Source organism: Bombina bombina, chromosome 4, assembly GCF_027579735.1.
Source record: "Bombina bombina isolate aBomBom1 chromosome 4, aBomBom1.pri, whole genome shotgun sequence".
NCBI classification, from domain to species: domain Eukaryota; kingdom Metazoa; phylum Chordata; class Amphibia; order Anura; family Bombinatoridae; genus Bombina; species Bombina bombina.
This window is the reverse complement of record NC_069502.1, coordinates 404,311,263-404,328,873: the sequence shown is the minus strand read 5'-3', so window position 1 is coordinate 404,328,873 and position 17,611 is coordinate 404,311,263. Positions and strand designations below refer to the sequence as shown.

General features: G+C 41.0%; 1 protein-coding gene across 1 annotated transcript in view; it reads left to right on the top strand.

The window, feature by feature from the left end:
* MELTF (melanotransferrin) overlaps positions 1 to 17,611 on the top strand; it is a 108,442-nt gene that overhangs the window by 50,567 nt on the left and 40,264 nt on the right. Inside the window, exons 8-12 of the mRNA XM_053709039.1 lie at positions 8,894 to 9,045; positions 9,143 to 9,239; positions 10,340 to 10,534; positions 10,735 to 10,891; positions 12,101 to 12,168. Of these exons, the coding sequence (XP_053565014.1) occupies positions 8,894 to 9,045; positions 9,143 to 9,239; positions 10,340 to 10,534; positions 10,735 to 10,891; positions 12,101 to 12,168 (669 nt within the window). The remainder of the gene's footprint in view (positions 1 to 8,893; positions 9,046 to 9,142; positions 9,240 to 10,339; positions 10,535 to 10,734; positions 10,892 to 12,100; positions 12,169 to 17,611) is intronic.

Here is a 17,611-nt window from a genome sequence, read left to right as displayed (position 1 = left end):
CAAACAGTGGATTTTTGGGGCCTCCAAGAGATAGATCTGATGGCAACTTGGTTGAACCAGAAACTTCACAGGTTCTGTGTGAGGTCCAGGAATCTTCAGGCAGTATTTGTGGATGCTCTGGTTGTTCCTTGGTCATTTCGAAAAGCCTATGTTTTTCCACCTCTAGTTCTTCTTCCCAGAGTGTTTGAAAGAATCAGGCAAGAGGAGGCATTGGTAATTCTGATTACTCTGACTTGGTCTCGCAGAGTTTGGTATGCTGTTCTTGTTCAGATGTGCAATTGTCCTCCTTGGTCACTTCCTTTTCTTCCAGACCTTCTGTCTCAAGGTCCATTTTTTCATCCAGATTTCACGTCTCTAAGCTTGATTGCAGGAAGATTATAAAGTTAGTTCTTAGGTAGAGAGAGTTTTCTGATTCTTTTATTGAAACTCTGATACAGGCCATTAAGCCTGTGACCAGGAAGATTTATTACAAACTCTGGATGGCCTTTATTTCTTGGTGTATGGCTCATGATTTTTCCTGGCATTCTTTTAGAACTTCTAGGATTTTGCCGTTTACAGGATGGTTTGGATAAGGATTTATCCGCCAGTTCTTTGAAGCGTCATATTTCTGCTCTTTCAGTTTTGTTCTCCACAAGAAGATTGCTAATCTTACTGACATTCATGTTTTTTTCAGGCTTTGGCTAGAATTAAGCCTATTATTAAACCAATTTCTCCTCCTTGGAATCTAAATTTGTTTTTTAAGATTTTGCAGGCTCCTCCATTTGAACCTATACATGATGTGGATATTAAGCTTCTTTCTTGGAAAGTTTTGTTTCTTTTGGCTATCTCCTCTGCTAGAAGAGTTTCTGAGTTATCTGTTCTTTCATATAATCCTCCTTATCTAATTTTTCATTTGAATAAGGAAAGTTTGAGAATAACATTTGTCTTCTTACTTAAGGTAGTGTCTTCAGACGTTATAAGTTAGGAATTTGTTGTCCCTTCTTTGTGTCGTAATACCAAGAATTCTTTAGAGAGACTTCTTCATAATTTTGATGTTGTTAGACCATTGACGTATTATGTTGATGCTACAAAGGATTTTAGACAACCTTCTAGTTCGTTCCTTTTCCTGGTTCCAGGATAGGGCAGAAAGTTGCTTCTTGGTTAAAACTTTTGATGAATTGGAGGCTAAACGATTTACTGCTCATTCTATTAGATCAGTTGCCACTTCTTGGGCTTTTAAGAATGAGGCTTCAGTTGACCAAATTTGCAAGCTAGCTACTTGGTCTACCTTGCATATTTTGATTTTTTTTGCTTATTCTGAGGCAGCCTTTGGTAAAAAAAAAAAAATCCTTTAGACAGTTGTTTTTGCATTTTTTTCCAAAAAACCTTTATTGATTGAACTTGCTCATGTGTACATAGTTATATATCTTGCAAAGACATCTGCATAGAAAGTAATACATATCAACATCAGTATCTTGGAGCTTTCAATTTTATATAAAAGCTAGATGCTCTACATAGTCAACTTTGTTTATTCAATGTTCTTAAGGAAATTAAAACTTTACACAGTATTTCAAACACAGATTTATGAGGTATAGACATTGAATGGTGTGGGAGACCAGTCACATCCAGGTTAACTTGCATTTAGGATTGCTTGCCCTGTTCCTTAGAACATAGAACAGGAGGAGAGTTAGGGCTCGACTGGTCTACCCAAAAATGGACTGCAGAGAGTAGGGTAGGAGGGAGGGAGAGGGGGCAGAAGGGGGAAGGAAGAGAGAGAGAAAAAAAAGGGGAAGGAATAGGTATGTTCAGTAAAACTTGAGACTCATGAACTGTAAATTGTAGCAGGACTCTCCCCAGAAGTGGTGATCTAATGCTAGAGAGTTTTACCCTCACAGAGTAATGACATATACTCATGTGTATGGAGAAAATACATAGTATACTTAAACCTCATTTTGAGGCGCTGCTTCACTCCCACATATACTCATGTGCAACCAGTTTCCCCATTTTGAGATAGTGGTATCTCTCCAGACTAAGCAGGTCCCCCACCCCGGCCTTTCACTCCCCCAGACTGGGCACTTATAATGATTTCCAATATTTTGGAATTAGCCCCTTAACACCCCGGCGCATTAACGTTTGAAATAACACCCTCGGTCCTAATCAGACCATCCCAGTTTTGGAAGACATCCTCCATTAGGGGATACTGCTGAATTTGTTTAGGATGGAGTGAAGCTGTTACTCAGAACCAATGTTGCCCCTTTGTAATAGTTCATTATCTAGCCCTATCCAGGCCTTGTTGGCGGAGCTGTGGCACCACTCCACCAGGCGCTGGAGGCCGATGGCCTTACGGTATTCATTCAGGTGCGGGACCCCCACACCTTCCCAATCCCTGGGAAGATACATTGTTTTCTTGCTGACTCTCGGTTTCAATCCATTCCATATATATGCTTCAAGTTCTGATTGGATCTGGTGGATAAGGTGTGAGGCTGAGGAGAGGGGGATCATCTGCATTATATATAATACTCTAGGCAGGATATTCATTTTGATGACGTGTATACGTCCCATCCAAGAGAGTTTTATTTTTCCACATGGCCAGGTCCCTTACCACCTCATCTCTAATGCACTTGTAATTGACTTCAGCAATTTATTTTACTGAGGGAGCGAAGGTAATTCCAAGATATTTTAAATATCTGGGGCAATCTGAAGCAGGCACTGTGCTCGTAGGGAGTCTATGACATATGGTGGTTCTGTAATATTTAGGATCTCCGACTTGGTTGGGTTAAGCAGAAAGTCAGATACCCTCCCATAGTCTTCAAATTCAGCAAGTGATGCTTGGAGAGAGGAGGCGGTGTTAGTCAGGGTCAGCAGGATATCATCGTCATACATTGCCAACTTATGCTCTGTATTGCCGACTTTGATGCCTTTGATACCTGGATTGGTGCAAATCTTACATGCCAGCACCTCTACTACCAATGCAAACAGCAACGGGGAGAGAGGGCACCCCTGCTTCATGCCAGTGGTGATGTGGAATGGTTTAGATAAGATACCATTTACACGGACTCTCGCATTGGATGTCGAGTATAATGGAAAAAACTTTGTGGATAAAGCCTGGGCCAAATCCCAGCTTCATCAGGGTATGGCGCATGAACACCCAATTGACCCGGTCAAAAGCCTTCTCCGTGTCCGTCGACACTAATGCCAGCAGCGTGGAGTTCGCTTGGGCATGGGAGATTAGTTGAATGACTTTCAGGTTGTTATCACGCGCCTCCCTAGCCGGAATGAACCCGACCTGGTCTGTGGAGACTAACCGAGGCAAGAGGCCACTAAGGTGATTAGCGATAATCTTCGCCAGGATCTGAACGTCAGAGTTTAGGAGAGAGATTTGCCTGTAATTTCCAGGCAGATTCACAGTCTTACCAGGCTTAGGGATCACTGTAATTAATGCTTCCAACATTGTGTGTGGTAAGGTTGGCTTCTCTGTTAGCAGATTGAACATGCGAAGCAGACAAGGCACCAGCACGTCATTAAAGGTTTTATAGTATCGGATTCCAAACCCATCAGGGCCAGGACTCTTGACCGTAGAAAGTTCTTTGATGGCCAATAAGATCTCTTCTCTCATGAAGGGGGCTTCCATTTGGTCTGCCTCCTCCTGTGTCAGCACTGGCATGTCCACCCCAGAGATATAGTCCATTACTGCCTGCTTCGATGCAGATCCATGCACTTGCCCAACCTGCTCATTGCCCGAAGGGGGAATATTATAGAGGGATTCGTAAAAGCTTCTAAATGTATTTGCAATAGCTTGTCCATCTTTATGACTATTCCCTCCTTGGTTTAAGATCTCATAAACATATGCTTTGAGTCTCTGTCATGCAATAGCCTGTGCAAGAAGCTTCCCTGGCTTGTTTCCCTTTTCAAAAAAGCATTGCCTGAGCATTAGCACCTTCACTTGATTCTCTTCTCGCAGATAATGCAGTAAAGCTGACCTAGCCAAGGAGAGGTCATTCATTTAGTGCCTCATTTGCAGGCGATTCCTTGTGTGCCTTCTTGGTTTGGGACACCCTAGCCAGGAGGGTCCCATATTGTTCTTTTTTCTTTCAGTTCATTGCTGATTTGTGTTTAATGAAGACACCACAGATCACACATTTGTGTGACTCCCAGACAGTGGTAGGACACATAGAGTCCACCGAATTCAGGCGGAAGTATTCTTCGATACTGTTATGCAATTCTTGCTTAAGGAGGTGGTTGTCAAGTAGAGATTCCTCCAGCCTCCATACAAAGGGAGTCACCGGTACACTAGGCCACTCTATAGAGCATTTTACTGGGGCATGATCTGACCATGTAATCAGGCCTATACAGCTACTGGTTGTTATAGATAGCCCTGCTGGATCTGTGAAGAGGTAATCGATTCTTGTATACTTCCTATGTGGATGGGAATAAACAGTATAATTTTTAGCGGTAGTATGCAATGTGCACCATATATCATGGAGGACTAAGTCTCTAAGGGTTCTAGTAAGATGTTTAATTACCCTGTGGGAGGTACTGGAGAGGCTGTCAGAGGTGCCTAAGTCAGGGCTGAGTGATGCATTAAAGTCACCCCCCCCCCAAAGAAGAGGTTGTACTTCTAAGATCTTATGCAAAATCTTTTTGAGGAATGAGTCCTGTGCGGAGCTCGGGAAGTACAGATTACCAGAGTAACAGGTCTGTCATAGAGTGTGCCAGTCAGGATCAGGTACCTGCCCTCGGGGTCTCTACGAAGTTGGTCTAGCCAGAGGGGGGCCGGAGGCAAAGTATGCTACTGGGTACTGATGGTCAAACCATATAGGTTCCCTAGATCTGGACAAATGTGTCTCCTGAATAAAGATCACATCTCCTCCCATTCTGTGAATATTCCGGGTGACTATAGAGCGCTTTCCTGGGTTATTAAAGCCTTTGACATTTATGGTGATGAGGTCTATGGGATGGTCGCCAACCCTTCTATGTAAGCTAGCCATTTGGGCAGGAGGTGTGCAAAGGGAGAGGAAATAGAAAGGAAACAAAATGTAAGAAAAGTAAAGAGGGATGTTGGCAAAGGAGGTCTGAGGGAAACTAATCAAGGGGTGGGAGAGTTTAGTGAAGTTGTAGCAGATCGCTATTATGGGAAGGTGGGGATGGGGAATTAGAACTCTAATAGCTCTAGGTGAGGAGGGGTATTAGGGGGTTCCCCAAATATTGGGGCAGGATCTGAAAATTAAATGGTTAGTATGCAAACAAAAATAAATATATATAGATATCTCAGGGGGTAGTAATCCCATTACTCTCATGTATTGAAATGTAAACTTATATAATAACATATGTAGGTAGATGCAGCCAAAATGCACTTAAACATAGTATTACCCCCCCCCCCCACCCTCTACATAAACAGCAGAGAGGTGTCTAGGCCCGGTCCCCAGACAAGGAATTTGGAAGGGATGCGTTATTCAGGACCTTATTCCAGCAAGATTTTAAAAAAGCTACCTTTTTCTGTGCCTACTCTACCCTATTTCCTGTGGAGTGTTATTAAGCCCGATCTTGCCAGTCCCATGTGGTAGGAACAGCTTATACCATAAATCTGGAAAGACCAAACTAAGGCATTATAAGGGCCTGGAGCCCTAGGGTGATTGGTAAATAAGTAAATCTGGGGTTCCCTCAGCTCAAACTTATCCCTAGTGAACAGGGGCCCAACGTTTACCCATAAGGGTGTATTATTCTCTTAAGGTGGACACCCGTGATCAAGCCACCACCCAGACTCAATGTGATGGACTCGTGAACCAGTCTTGAGGATATTAAGAGGCACTCCAGCTGCCCAGAGTGTTAATTAGGGGTGGTGGATATTAGGTCCCAGGGATCTATATAGTCAAGTACATCCCAGAGAAAAAGGGGGGGCTACTGCTAATATTCTGAGGAGCTGTAATGTCCCCTCAAGATGGACTTCTGTAACGTACTTGTCGCTTATGTGTTTAGGGTGGGAGCCATGAAAGCAGCATAAACATATAGAAACAACATAACAGAGAAAACAGTAACTTGATATATATCAAAATTAGGAAACGTGTCACAGCATGAAAGTGTGCAGAACAGTATTCAAATCTCTTGAAACTAAAGAGAGTCTCTTGTCCTCCAAAGTCCCAAAACTGGACCAGACAGTCCATATCAGGCATGGTGTCGGGGCCCCAACTGGGTGAAGGCTAAGTGGCAACAGACTAAATGAGTGAGTAGAGCCTAATGCTAGACATGTACAGGTATGGCAAAACATTGCATCAATAAGAATGAGAACTTGTCTGTCTGGTGTCCAGAGAAAGAGTAGGGCCCAAGCACCCAATCAGGGTGTGCAGGATCATGCCAGGCATCAGTCTCCACTCGACCTGGTGAGCAGTGTCAGAGACACCTAGATGTTAGGAAAGGTTTAGCCAGGGCAGATCTCATTGTCATTGTTGTTTGCTCCAGGTTCAGGAAGTGCTGGGCCCATTGTCAGATTCTGGAGCCTTATTTGTGTACCCAGGACTTGGTTTAAGGCAGGTAGGTCAGCAATCATTCTGAAGGTAGCTGTTACTCCATCTTTGGATGTGATTAGACAGGTGGGGAATCCCCATCTGTATTGTATCTTTTGGTCTTTAAGCGTCGATGTAATATAGCGGAAGTCTTTTTGTTTCTGAAAGGTTGCTGGGCACAGATCAGTAAAGACTTGAATCTCAGACCCCTCATACGTGAGGGGGTGCTTATTTCTAGAGTGCCTGAGTATCTCTTCCTTATCCCGGCATGACAAGAGTTTAACAATAATGTCCCTGGGTGGGGCCCTTGCTGGCGGCTTAGGCCTAAGGGCTCTATGTGCATGTTCTACATGAACATCCGCTGCCATCAGAGAATATTTAATGTATTTATATGTAGTGACCTATATCAGGTGGGTTTACCGACTCCGAAATTCCCCGGAGCCGTAGGTTGTTACGTCTGCTCCTTCTAGTCTTTCAGTCAGGTTTTGTACAATTGTTTCTTGAGGCTGAATGCAGCTGGATTGAAGCTGGAGGTTTGAGCGTAAGGACTCCTCCACCATTGTGACCCTGTGGTCCGCTGCAACAATGTCCTTTTTGAGTTCACTGAACATATGTTTCACATCCAGCAGGGCTTCCTTGATGTCATACTTGGAAGAAAGGTGCCTAAAGTCCTCTTTAATGATGTAGTCATGCTGTGTCGACTCCATATTATGTATCTGGGCTGCAACATCGTGTCCGCTGGGCCTTGACTGATCTTTCGCTGGACCAGAGGCCGTCTCAGGTGCAATTAAGTAATTTTCCATGTTAGTGGACTGCGAGCTCCTAGAAGGTTTGGTGACTCTTCTGCTAGCCATGTTTGTCTGTCAGGGCTGTGCGTGATATATGGGTCGCTGCTGGGCCCTGACCCATTGTAACGTTGGAATTGGGTCTATAGATTATGCTTGGGAGGTATACAAAGGGACCACTCTGTTTTTTTAAATTTGTAGACTAGAATCTGATCTGTTATCTCTGCTAAAGCAGGGCACCACACAGTGCAATGGTGCAATATTTCCCTGACGACAGGGCGCCTGGGGCCCACTACTGTCTGGAGGGCTTTTCCCCGCATATGTAATGCAGGTCTGGGCCATCCCCGCTTGGCCCCTCACTGATTCTCTGCTGCACCCTATGAGTTAATTTATATGGGCCCGGTTATTAGCTGTCTAGTCAAGAGCCGCCTATAAGGCCGTACTGTGTCCCCTCCGCCTTACCGCTTTCTCTGTGCGCCCCACCGTCAAATCTGTTACTGGTGCTTGCCACAGGTAAATCCCGTGCCCTATGAGGGGCTAGTGATGTGACCCACAGCCTCTTTTCAATCCTCTCTGTCGGGACTGTTAATGATGGGCAAATTAGCTTCTGAGTGCGGTACCTTACTCACCGCCCACATTTCTGTCTGCGGCGTGTTGTCCACTCTCCCACCAACAAGCAACCCGCTGTTAAGGACTCAGGGATCCTCTTCCTGGGATTTGTGGCACTTTTGATGTGTGCTTGATGTGCGGTGGCTAGATGGAGCACCATGCAGGGTTTAGGCCCATATTGTGCAGCGTGCAGTCGATTGCAGGTAGGCTCGTTTCAGGATTTGTATCCGCAAGGTCTGTAGGGCATCTGCTCCAATGACCAAGTGTCCGGTATGAGGCTGATATATTTAGGATGATAGGAATAGTTTTGTTAGGCTGTAGGCTGCATTACTCTTTACATGAAAGGTTTTGGGGTTTCAGAGCTAGATCAATGTGCGGCCATTAGCTAGCGTGGCCAGGCTCCGCCCCTTTGTCTTTGCATTTTTACCCTGTTCTGTATACCCTGTATTCTTTAGGTTCTATTTGGGTTGTGGATTTAGTTTCACTGACTCGTGGACTGCACAACTTGGGTATTAGTCCCCAGGAGTAATGGATCATGGACTCTTACCACCTGTATGAAAGAAAACATAATTTATGCTTACCTGATAAATTAATTTCTTTCATGGTGGTGAGAGTCCACAAGACCCAACCTGTGTTTGTTTTTTGAGTTGATTTTTTTTTTGCACACAGCTTTTTTTTCTGCTCTTATTATTTTGATCTTATTTCTTTTCCTACCTTTTTTGTTTGACTTATATGTTAGACTGATGGGAGGGGTTTTATAGAGCTCTTAGGGTTTGGAAATCTTTGCCTCATCCAAGTGGTAGAGAAGAATAATTCCCAGGAGTAATGTATCTTGGAATCTCACCACCATGAAAGAAATGAATTTATCAAGTAAGCATAAATTATGCTTTCTTAATGAGACTAGTGGATTTCTAGACATTAACAAATAAATAATTAGAAAGACAGATGCATAAATATGTTATCAGCATAAGCCAGTTTGCCATTTTACTATTTGTTATATCCTATAATGATTTGTTTTAGGTCTGCCAAAATCTCTGCGCTGGTGCACCTTATCCACCAGTGAAATATGGAAGTGTGCAGATATGGCAGCTGCCTTCATAAACAAGACTTTGTACCCATCGCTGCAGTGTGTATCTGCTGACAAACCTGAAGCCTGTATGGAAATGATACAGGTCAGAGTCTTTTTCTTTCAGATTCCTTTAACATGTCGTTTACATTCCATTGAAAAAAAGGTTAATTTTTAAAGCTTTGCTGTAATGCTTTCCTTAGAAAAAAGAGATTGATGCTGTTACTTTGAATGGAAGAGACATTTATACTGCTGGAAATATATATGGGTTGGTGCCAGCTGCCGGAGAGAGTTATTCTGGTATGTAACAAAGGAACATAGAAAAATATGTGTTTTGTATTATACTTATTTATAATGACTCATCCTTTATCAGTTATTGCTATGCAGGAGAATAGATAATACATTTATCAATATTGTACTTTCTTGCTGAATGGAATCTTCATTTGGTGTTTTTGTGTTGTTTAAATGTTTCCAGTTACCAGTCACTAAATCACAGACCAAAGGGTAGTATATGACAATGGAAATGTAGAAGATTGTATATATTCATATTTTATCCACCTATGGGAATTTAGTTTCTCATCTCTTACTTTTTTGTATTTCCTATAATAGTTTATGACCCTCATTTTAGGACACCTATCATTTCTCTTGATATAGTCAGTTTTTGGCCCTCTGATGACTGATGCAGGATTTCATTAGATCAATGTTCCCATAAGAGAAGAGGATAATATTCTGCTGATGATGCATCTCACCCTGAGATGTAGATGCTCAATATTTTAACAACTGTTTATGATGAACCTCATTTGTTTTGTAATGGGAACCTTCTCAGAAAGTTCAATGTCATATTTATGCACTCTCTCCTGTGATATGTTTCCTGTTTTTCACCAGAGAAAAAGAAATTCAAATAATGGAAACTGTAACAGTATAAACATAAACAGGCAATAAACAATAGCATGATGTACCATTTACATATTGGCATCCTATGAATGTAATAGGCTGATGGAACAGAGGACATTTGAGAAAGTAACTACTTTGCAGAAAAACAAGATATTTCAGAATCCTAGCAACTAGTGATAAGAAAAGGAAATAAACCATAACAAATATTTCTTGAGAATTAAAATCTGTGGTTTCTATATTCCTTTAGACTCTGAATTGAACAAATAAAGAGAACGAGATTAAATGATAGTTGAGAGTATTACTGTAAAGAGTCATTTAGTAACTCCCTGTTTACTAATGTTTCGCACACTCAACAACACAACTTAGAGGATGTTTAAAACATTTGACATACATTACACACCTGGTATTCAGATATTAGTGTGAAACATCCCATTATGAGTCTGATCTGTAAAACATTTAGTGGAAATATTAAGTTACATCTAATGTTCTGTTTCTCCTTATATTAGCAGGGGATCTGACAAGTAGCTATTATGCAGTAGCTGTGGTCTATAAAAGCAATACCGAAGCCTTTACTATCCATGAACTGAAAGGGAAGAAATCCTGCCACACGGGTTATGAACGAACCGCTGGGTGGAACATACCTATAGGTGCTCTGATTAAGAAGGGTTTGATCAGGCCAGAAGGCTGCAACATTGCAAAAGGTACATAATCTGCATTTCTTCCTCTTGTCTGAGTGTCAGTGAAGATGCTTTGTTAAGTATCGCTGCTGACTACATTATGCTGAACATTAAACAATTCTCCATTCATATTTTATTATTTTTTACCTCATATTCTCCTGACTTCAATTATTTGGCTGATATTTTATCTCAAACTAAATATCATTTTCTTTTTTATTCCAAAGCTGTCACCAATTTTTTCTCTGCAAGCTGCGTGCCTGGGGGTAACCAGAAAGACTTTCCAGCTAAGCTGTGTCAACTTTGCAAGGGTGATGGGAGTGGTAAAAACAAATGTGCATTGAGCACTCAAGAACAGTATTTTGGGTATTCTGGAGCATTTAGGTAAATAACAGATGACAACATAAACAGCTCCTTATTTCCCTGTACCTGTTTGCATATGGTTTCTTTGTGTACTTACAATCTGAGAGGCTCCCAAATAGAAAAAGAGAGGTAGTTAGGATAATTTTCTGCGTTTGGTGAATCTTAGTGGCATTTGTTACCTTTTCCTAGCATTTAACCTTTTTGGTATGTGACATTGATGGGACAAGCTGGGCATGGAAGTAGCTGTGGGCATAAACCTTACAAAGTTTCCCTCACTTAAAAGGACATTAAACTTATTTTTTTCTGCAATGTATTTAATGCATTGAAGACAGTAATTACAGATTCTTACCTGCAAGTTTTTAAAAAGCGTTCCTAAAGCAAGTTTTTTTTTTAATGCAGAACAGGCAGAGGAATGGCCAATCAGATACCACCTGCCACACAGACTATCAAAAGAAGAATCTGAATTATAGTCTGTATTTTGTGTCCTTAATAATCCATAGCAACATCACATATCCCCAACCCATTCTCATCCTACCAGAGGGAAACACAAGCTCCCCCTGCCCCCCACACCTTGTCTGTGGAAATGTCTGTTGTGTGCTATGAAGTATTTATCAACAAGGGATTTATTTATTTTTTATTTATTTTTTTAAATCTTTTTTCAAGTTCTAAAACTCTTCTAATTATGTGTGAGAATATTTTTTTTTTCTTTTTTTCTTTCATGATTCAGATAGAGCATGCACCCTGGGAAGCGCTTGCTGATTGGTTGCTACATTTAGCCACCAATCAGCAAGCGCTACCCAGGTCTGAACCAAAAATAGGCCGGCTCCTAAGCTTACATTAATGCTTCCTGAAATAAAGATACTAAAAGAATGAAGAAAAATTGATAATAGGAGTAAATTAGAAAGTTGCTTAAAATTGTATGTTCTATCTGAATGAAAGAAAAAAATGTGGGTTTCATATCCCTTTAAAAAAGCAAAAGTGTAATAATGTTTTAGGGAAGACAGAACTGTGCTAAATCTTGCTGTTAGCATTTTGCACCTGATGTGTATATACAAATTGATGGTGGAATACGTGGCTTCCTTTACATTTATTTCTTTTGGCTATATTGGATTGTTATGTTGTTTAAATATATATTTTTCTCCATCTGTTTTAGCCTTTTACTGAACAGTTAACTTGCATTACCTGTAAACACTCCTAAGATAACCCTTATTTTCATGTGAATTTTTCCAGGTGTTTGGCAGAGAAAGCAGGCGATGTGGCCTTCATTAAACATTCAACTGTTTTTGAAAATACTGACGGTATTTGTTTAAATATGTTCTTGTATGTATACGGTGACATAAGGGTCAGTGGACAGGAACACATATTAATAAAAAAGTAGGCTAATTAAGTTACATCACTAAAACAGAAACAAATACAAATACAGCAGAATTACATAATCAACAAATGCATAATAAAAATACAATGGAAAAGATACATTTATATTGTTAAATATATTTATGATGTATTTAAAGTGATTGCAAACTTTGTTGCTGTAATCCACAGTTTACATTGTACTTTATTTTTATCTTAGATGACGAATCCAGCTTCATCCAATCTTTGGCATCCAGCTCCTGGGGCACACAACGATTGGATGAAGCTGGATTCATCATCTAAGACAAAAATAAAGTATGAGATGTGGGAGGAAGAACGGCGCAATGTTTACAATTAATAAATGGAAATTAAATAATTAAATATTTTAATGAATGAAAGTGCCCCTGGTTTTATGAATAATTTTATATACTGTGGATCACATCAAAAAAGTTTACAATCACTTTAATCTTCTGAGTATGACATTGTTATTGTACCAGTTTGTTTTCTTTATTTATGTTTAAATATTTTTTATTAAACTTTTTATAAAGTTTCAACATTCTCTTGCACAATGTTTCTGGTCTGTGGCCACATAACTATGTTACATAACAAACTGGTGGGTCAATCATGCATTCAATTTTCATTAACAACATCTACAGATCCACTAATCCACCTCTGTTCTTCTGTGTATCTCCTAAAGAGGAGCGCTTGGCCCTCTAATGATGATCCAATGAGGGTATCGCCCTTTCAGGTTCTGGGAGACCACCACATCAGTTCATCCACAGTGCTATGTTAATATATATTAAAAATATTTCTTACTTTAAAAGTCATCAAGTTTTGTTAACAAACAGTAAGAAAGGAGGGGAGGAACAGTGAAAGAAACAGTGACCTTCTTGTAGAGAGGAAAGTACCTTGTACATAAAGACATCTATTCCACGGCACACCCCTGCATCCCAGCATATGCTTATAAGTACCTTTTTTCCTACAGCCCCTATAGCACAAGTCGCCCCCCTGAGGGTTCATACGAGATGTCCTAACTGGGGTCAAGTACCATCGGAAGACTGTTTTCATTGTGTTTTCTTTCAGGTCAATGCTTAATAGTCCTTTATCTCCCAACTGAAATAATGTTTCCCACTCCTGTCTGTCTTTTATTATGTCTAGTTCTCGTTCCCACGCTAACATGATGTGGGTTTTAGGTGTGTTTGGGGGGGATTGAATTGCCACATAAAGTCTAGATATAGAGTGTTTGGATCTATGGGGACTGATGCCAGAGGCCTCTAACACCGTGGACACCTTGCTTGGTGTGTTTTTCAGAAAGTTTCGGAGAGAGGACTGTAGCTGCAAATAAATTAACCAGGGTAATTTGAGGGGTGCAATTCTATCTTGTAAGTGGGAAAAAGACAAAACCGACCCACTCTCTAGAATATCGGCCACTCTGTACAAGCCCTTGTTTTCCCATTTCTCTAGGTGTTTACGTGTGTCCCCCTGTAATAGATACCTAATTGGCATTAATAAGGAATTTCTTGGGAGAATATCTTCTCTTTTCCTCAGTTTTGCCCATAGTTTAATTGTTAGCTCACCTCTGTGTGTCTCTGGGGAGTGAGCCTTAGCTCCAGTCTGTTGTATATCCAAAAGGATGGAGTCCGGGTCACCCCTCCCTTCTAGTTCTGTCTCTAAAGCAATCCAAATGGGTTCCTCTGACCTCTTCAGCAACATTGCATCCTAGCTGCCCTATAGTAATCCATCAAATTAGGGCCTCCTACCCCACCTAACGTTTTATGTAGCTGTATTAAAGACTTAGATATTCTAGCTGATTTCATCCCCCTGATAAAAGCAAAAAGATCTGTTTGTAGTTTTTCTATATCTGATTTGACAATCGCTATCGGCAGTGCCCTGAATAGATACAGTAATCGGGGTAATATAGTCATTTCGACCGCCTCTAACCTTCCTAGCCAGGAGAAATTATATTTGCTCCCATTTCATAATGTCTTGCCTAATTTTTCAAAATAACGGTGGGTAGTTATATTTATACAAATCTTGCATCTGTTGCGGTAGGTTAATCCCCAAGTATTTAAGTGTATGCTTGACCCATTTAAAGTCAAAGTTTGACTCCAATAGCTTCTGAGTCTGGGAGGGAATGGCTATAGAAAGAGCTTCACATTTATTCGAGTTAATTTTGTAACCTGATATAGCCGAAAAAGAGTTTAGCATTGTATATAAATTGGGTAAGGATATGAGGGGTTTTGTAATTGCTAGTAAAATATCGTCCGTGAACAAGGCAAGTTTATATTCTGATTGTGCTGTTTTGACTCCCGCTATGTCTGGGTGCACTCTTATGCTCGCTGCCAATGGTTCGATACAGAGCGCGAATAATAGGGGAGACAAGGGGCACCCTTGTCTCGTACCATTAAGAATAGGGAATGTGTCAGACTTATAGCCCCCTGCAATCACCTGGGCCTGGGGAAAAGAGTAAATTGCTCGGATTGCTGACATAAAAGAACCGTCGAAACCCATCCTCTGTAAAACCAACATCATGTATCTCCAGTCAATTCTATCGAACACCTTCTCTGCATCCAGCGATAAAAGCAGAGAAGGCGTCCGCTGTCTCCCTAAGTGATGAATGAGATTGGTGATTCTGCAGTTATTGTCTAGAGCTTCTCTATCTTTAATAAACCCCACTTGATCTGGGTGTATCAAGCCGGGAAGAATTACCTTTAGTCGGTTTGCTAAGATCTTGGTAAAAAGCTTTAAGTCTTGGTTTATCAATTATATTGGTCGGTAATTCTGGCATTTTTTATGGTCTCTTTCGGGTTTGGGGATCACCACTATTTTCGCTAGCAATAGCTCTCTTGCAATAGGGTTTCCTTCTAGGATACAATTACAGAATTTGGTTAGATGTGGAATTAAGGTGCTGCAAAACAGCTTATAATATTCTCCTGGAAAACCATCAGGGCCTGCCGCCTTACCAGGTTTAAGGTCCTTCACTTCACTTAATACCTCTAGACTGGTGACCGGGGAGTTAAGGCTATCTATTTGGTCTTTGGTAAGTGACTGTAGTGGGCAATTTGCAAGGAACTCGTTAGTGTGCCTATCCATTTCTGTGCTATGTATGACTTTCTGTCCATCATATAGTTTGCTGTAAAATGTAGCAAACGTGTCCACTATTGTGAACGTCCCCTGGTCTGTCTCTATGAGAGGGATAGCTGAGGCTCTACATCTCTCCCTGATTTTGTGGGCCATATATTTTTCGGCTTATTAGCATAAATAAAATAGTATGCTTTCAATTTCTGAATCGCCCTTGCCACCTGGGAGTTTAATATCTTTGCTAACATAGTCTTTTTAGTCTGAAGAGTCTGTAGTGTCGTGTTTTTATAGGGTTGGTTGTAGTATTTATGTTTATCCTCCAGAACTCCACCAATGCCTGTAAGATGCTATCATGTCTCTGTGGGTTTTTCAAAAGAGTTGGATCAAATGTCCACGTCCTATTACGTTGAACATCTCGCATCCCACCCAATTTTAATGATTATATAGAGTGGTCTGACCACACACAAGAGGAGCTTTTGAGCATTTAGTGGAGAATCTGGCTAACATAAACATAATCCAACCGTATGTAGGTTCTATGTGCTGCCGAATAGAACGTAGTCGCTCATCCCCCCATACAATGTGTGCCAGGTATCAATCAAAGCGTGTAGTGCCAGTGAGTCTTGTATCGATTTGACCAATCTGTTGTGTCTGTGTTGTTTATTAGATAAGGGGACATTATTAACCGATGTATGAGGGACCATAGTGATGTTGAAGTCTCCTGCCAGTATGATTTTAGTTTGAGACCACTGTGTTATAAGATGGGAGATGTGTCTAAAGAAGTCATGTTGGTTTTCGTTGGGGGAAATGTTTTGCCCTGTATTTTGGAATGTTGGCTTTAAGGAGGTGTGTCTCCTGCAAAAACAGGATATTGGCATTTAGGGATGTGTATTGGGACATACAGTAGCTATTCTCCGTTTGGTGTCAGTATTGAGCCCTCTGACATTATGTGATATTAAGTGTATATTAGACATCATATGTATTGTCCTTCTCTCTCTGCCCTGTTCTGGGAGTGTAGAAAACCCAGATATCTACCCTTATATGAGAAATCTTAATTTCTGCGCTGCTAGTCTTCGGACCCTGGAACCTACAGGATTGCACCTTGGAAGTGTCACTGAAAGGATAAAAAACATTTGGGGTAGTGAAACATGTCAAACAGGTGAAAACAATAACCAAATTTTTATCCCCAACATTGGGGCAACACGCTTGAAAAAAGCAACTTAGTAACTGTTGGATTTTCTCTATTTGTCCCCTTACGAAGGGGAGGGCTGGGGGAGCCCATCTAGTCACATTAATTATATTCTAATTAAAAGGCATTAAACAATATGTGTAATACATCAGTAACCTGGTCTAGGGGACCTCCAAGCCGAGCACCCCACACACTTCGGGGATATCTTCTGGTTCCTTGATGGTAATTACTTTGGTGTCCTTCGTGATGATTAGGCAAAAGGGAAACACCATCTGTATTGTATTTGCTGTTTCCTCAGCAAGGAGGTAAGGGGTTTCAGTGCACTTCATCTTTGCAAAGTCTGCTCAGATCTTGATAAAATTGTATCACATTGCCTTGAAATTTGAATGTGGGTTGCAATCTAGCGGCTTGGAGGCTCTTCTCTTTGTCTGGGAAGAAAGTCATTTTAAAAAGTTGCGCTAGATATGCTGGTAATTCCGCAGCAGTCACTTCCTCTGGAACTCCTTTCAGCCTGAGATTATTCCTCCTGCTTCTGTTCTCCAGGTCACCCAGCTTATCCTGGAATTCCAATAACTGTTGCTGTTGTGTTGACACCACTTGCGATATCTTATCCACATTCTCTACCATGGCATCCTTCTGGTCCTCAAGCATATCTATCCTGTTCCCCATATCTGTCAAATCAGACTTAATCTCAGACAAGCTGTTAGTAACAGAAGAATGAATAGAATCAAATTTCTCCCATAATTTTTCAAAGTTGTTGGCAATGTCTTTTTTTGAGACCAAGGTCCGCAAATCAGATTTTGTTAGTGGGGTATTATCTTCTATTTGCGATGTAGAATCTTGATCTGAGTCTCCGTCTACCTCCATGTTTTTGTTGCTATTGTTGGATTGTGAAACTTTAAAGAAAGATGACATTGCAGAGGTTTTAGTAGCTGATTTGTCTCCCTTAATCACTCTCCTAGAGGCCATTTTGCTATCTAGCAATAAGTACAGTCTTGTTATAGCAGGTGTTTAGGCCCCTCCGATGAGATCATTAAATTTAAGTTGTGGCCCGTTGATCTGTCGCTGAAAACAATATTTGGAGGTCCAGAGGTGGGTAGTTACTATATCCCCTTAATATCTCT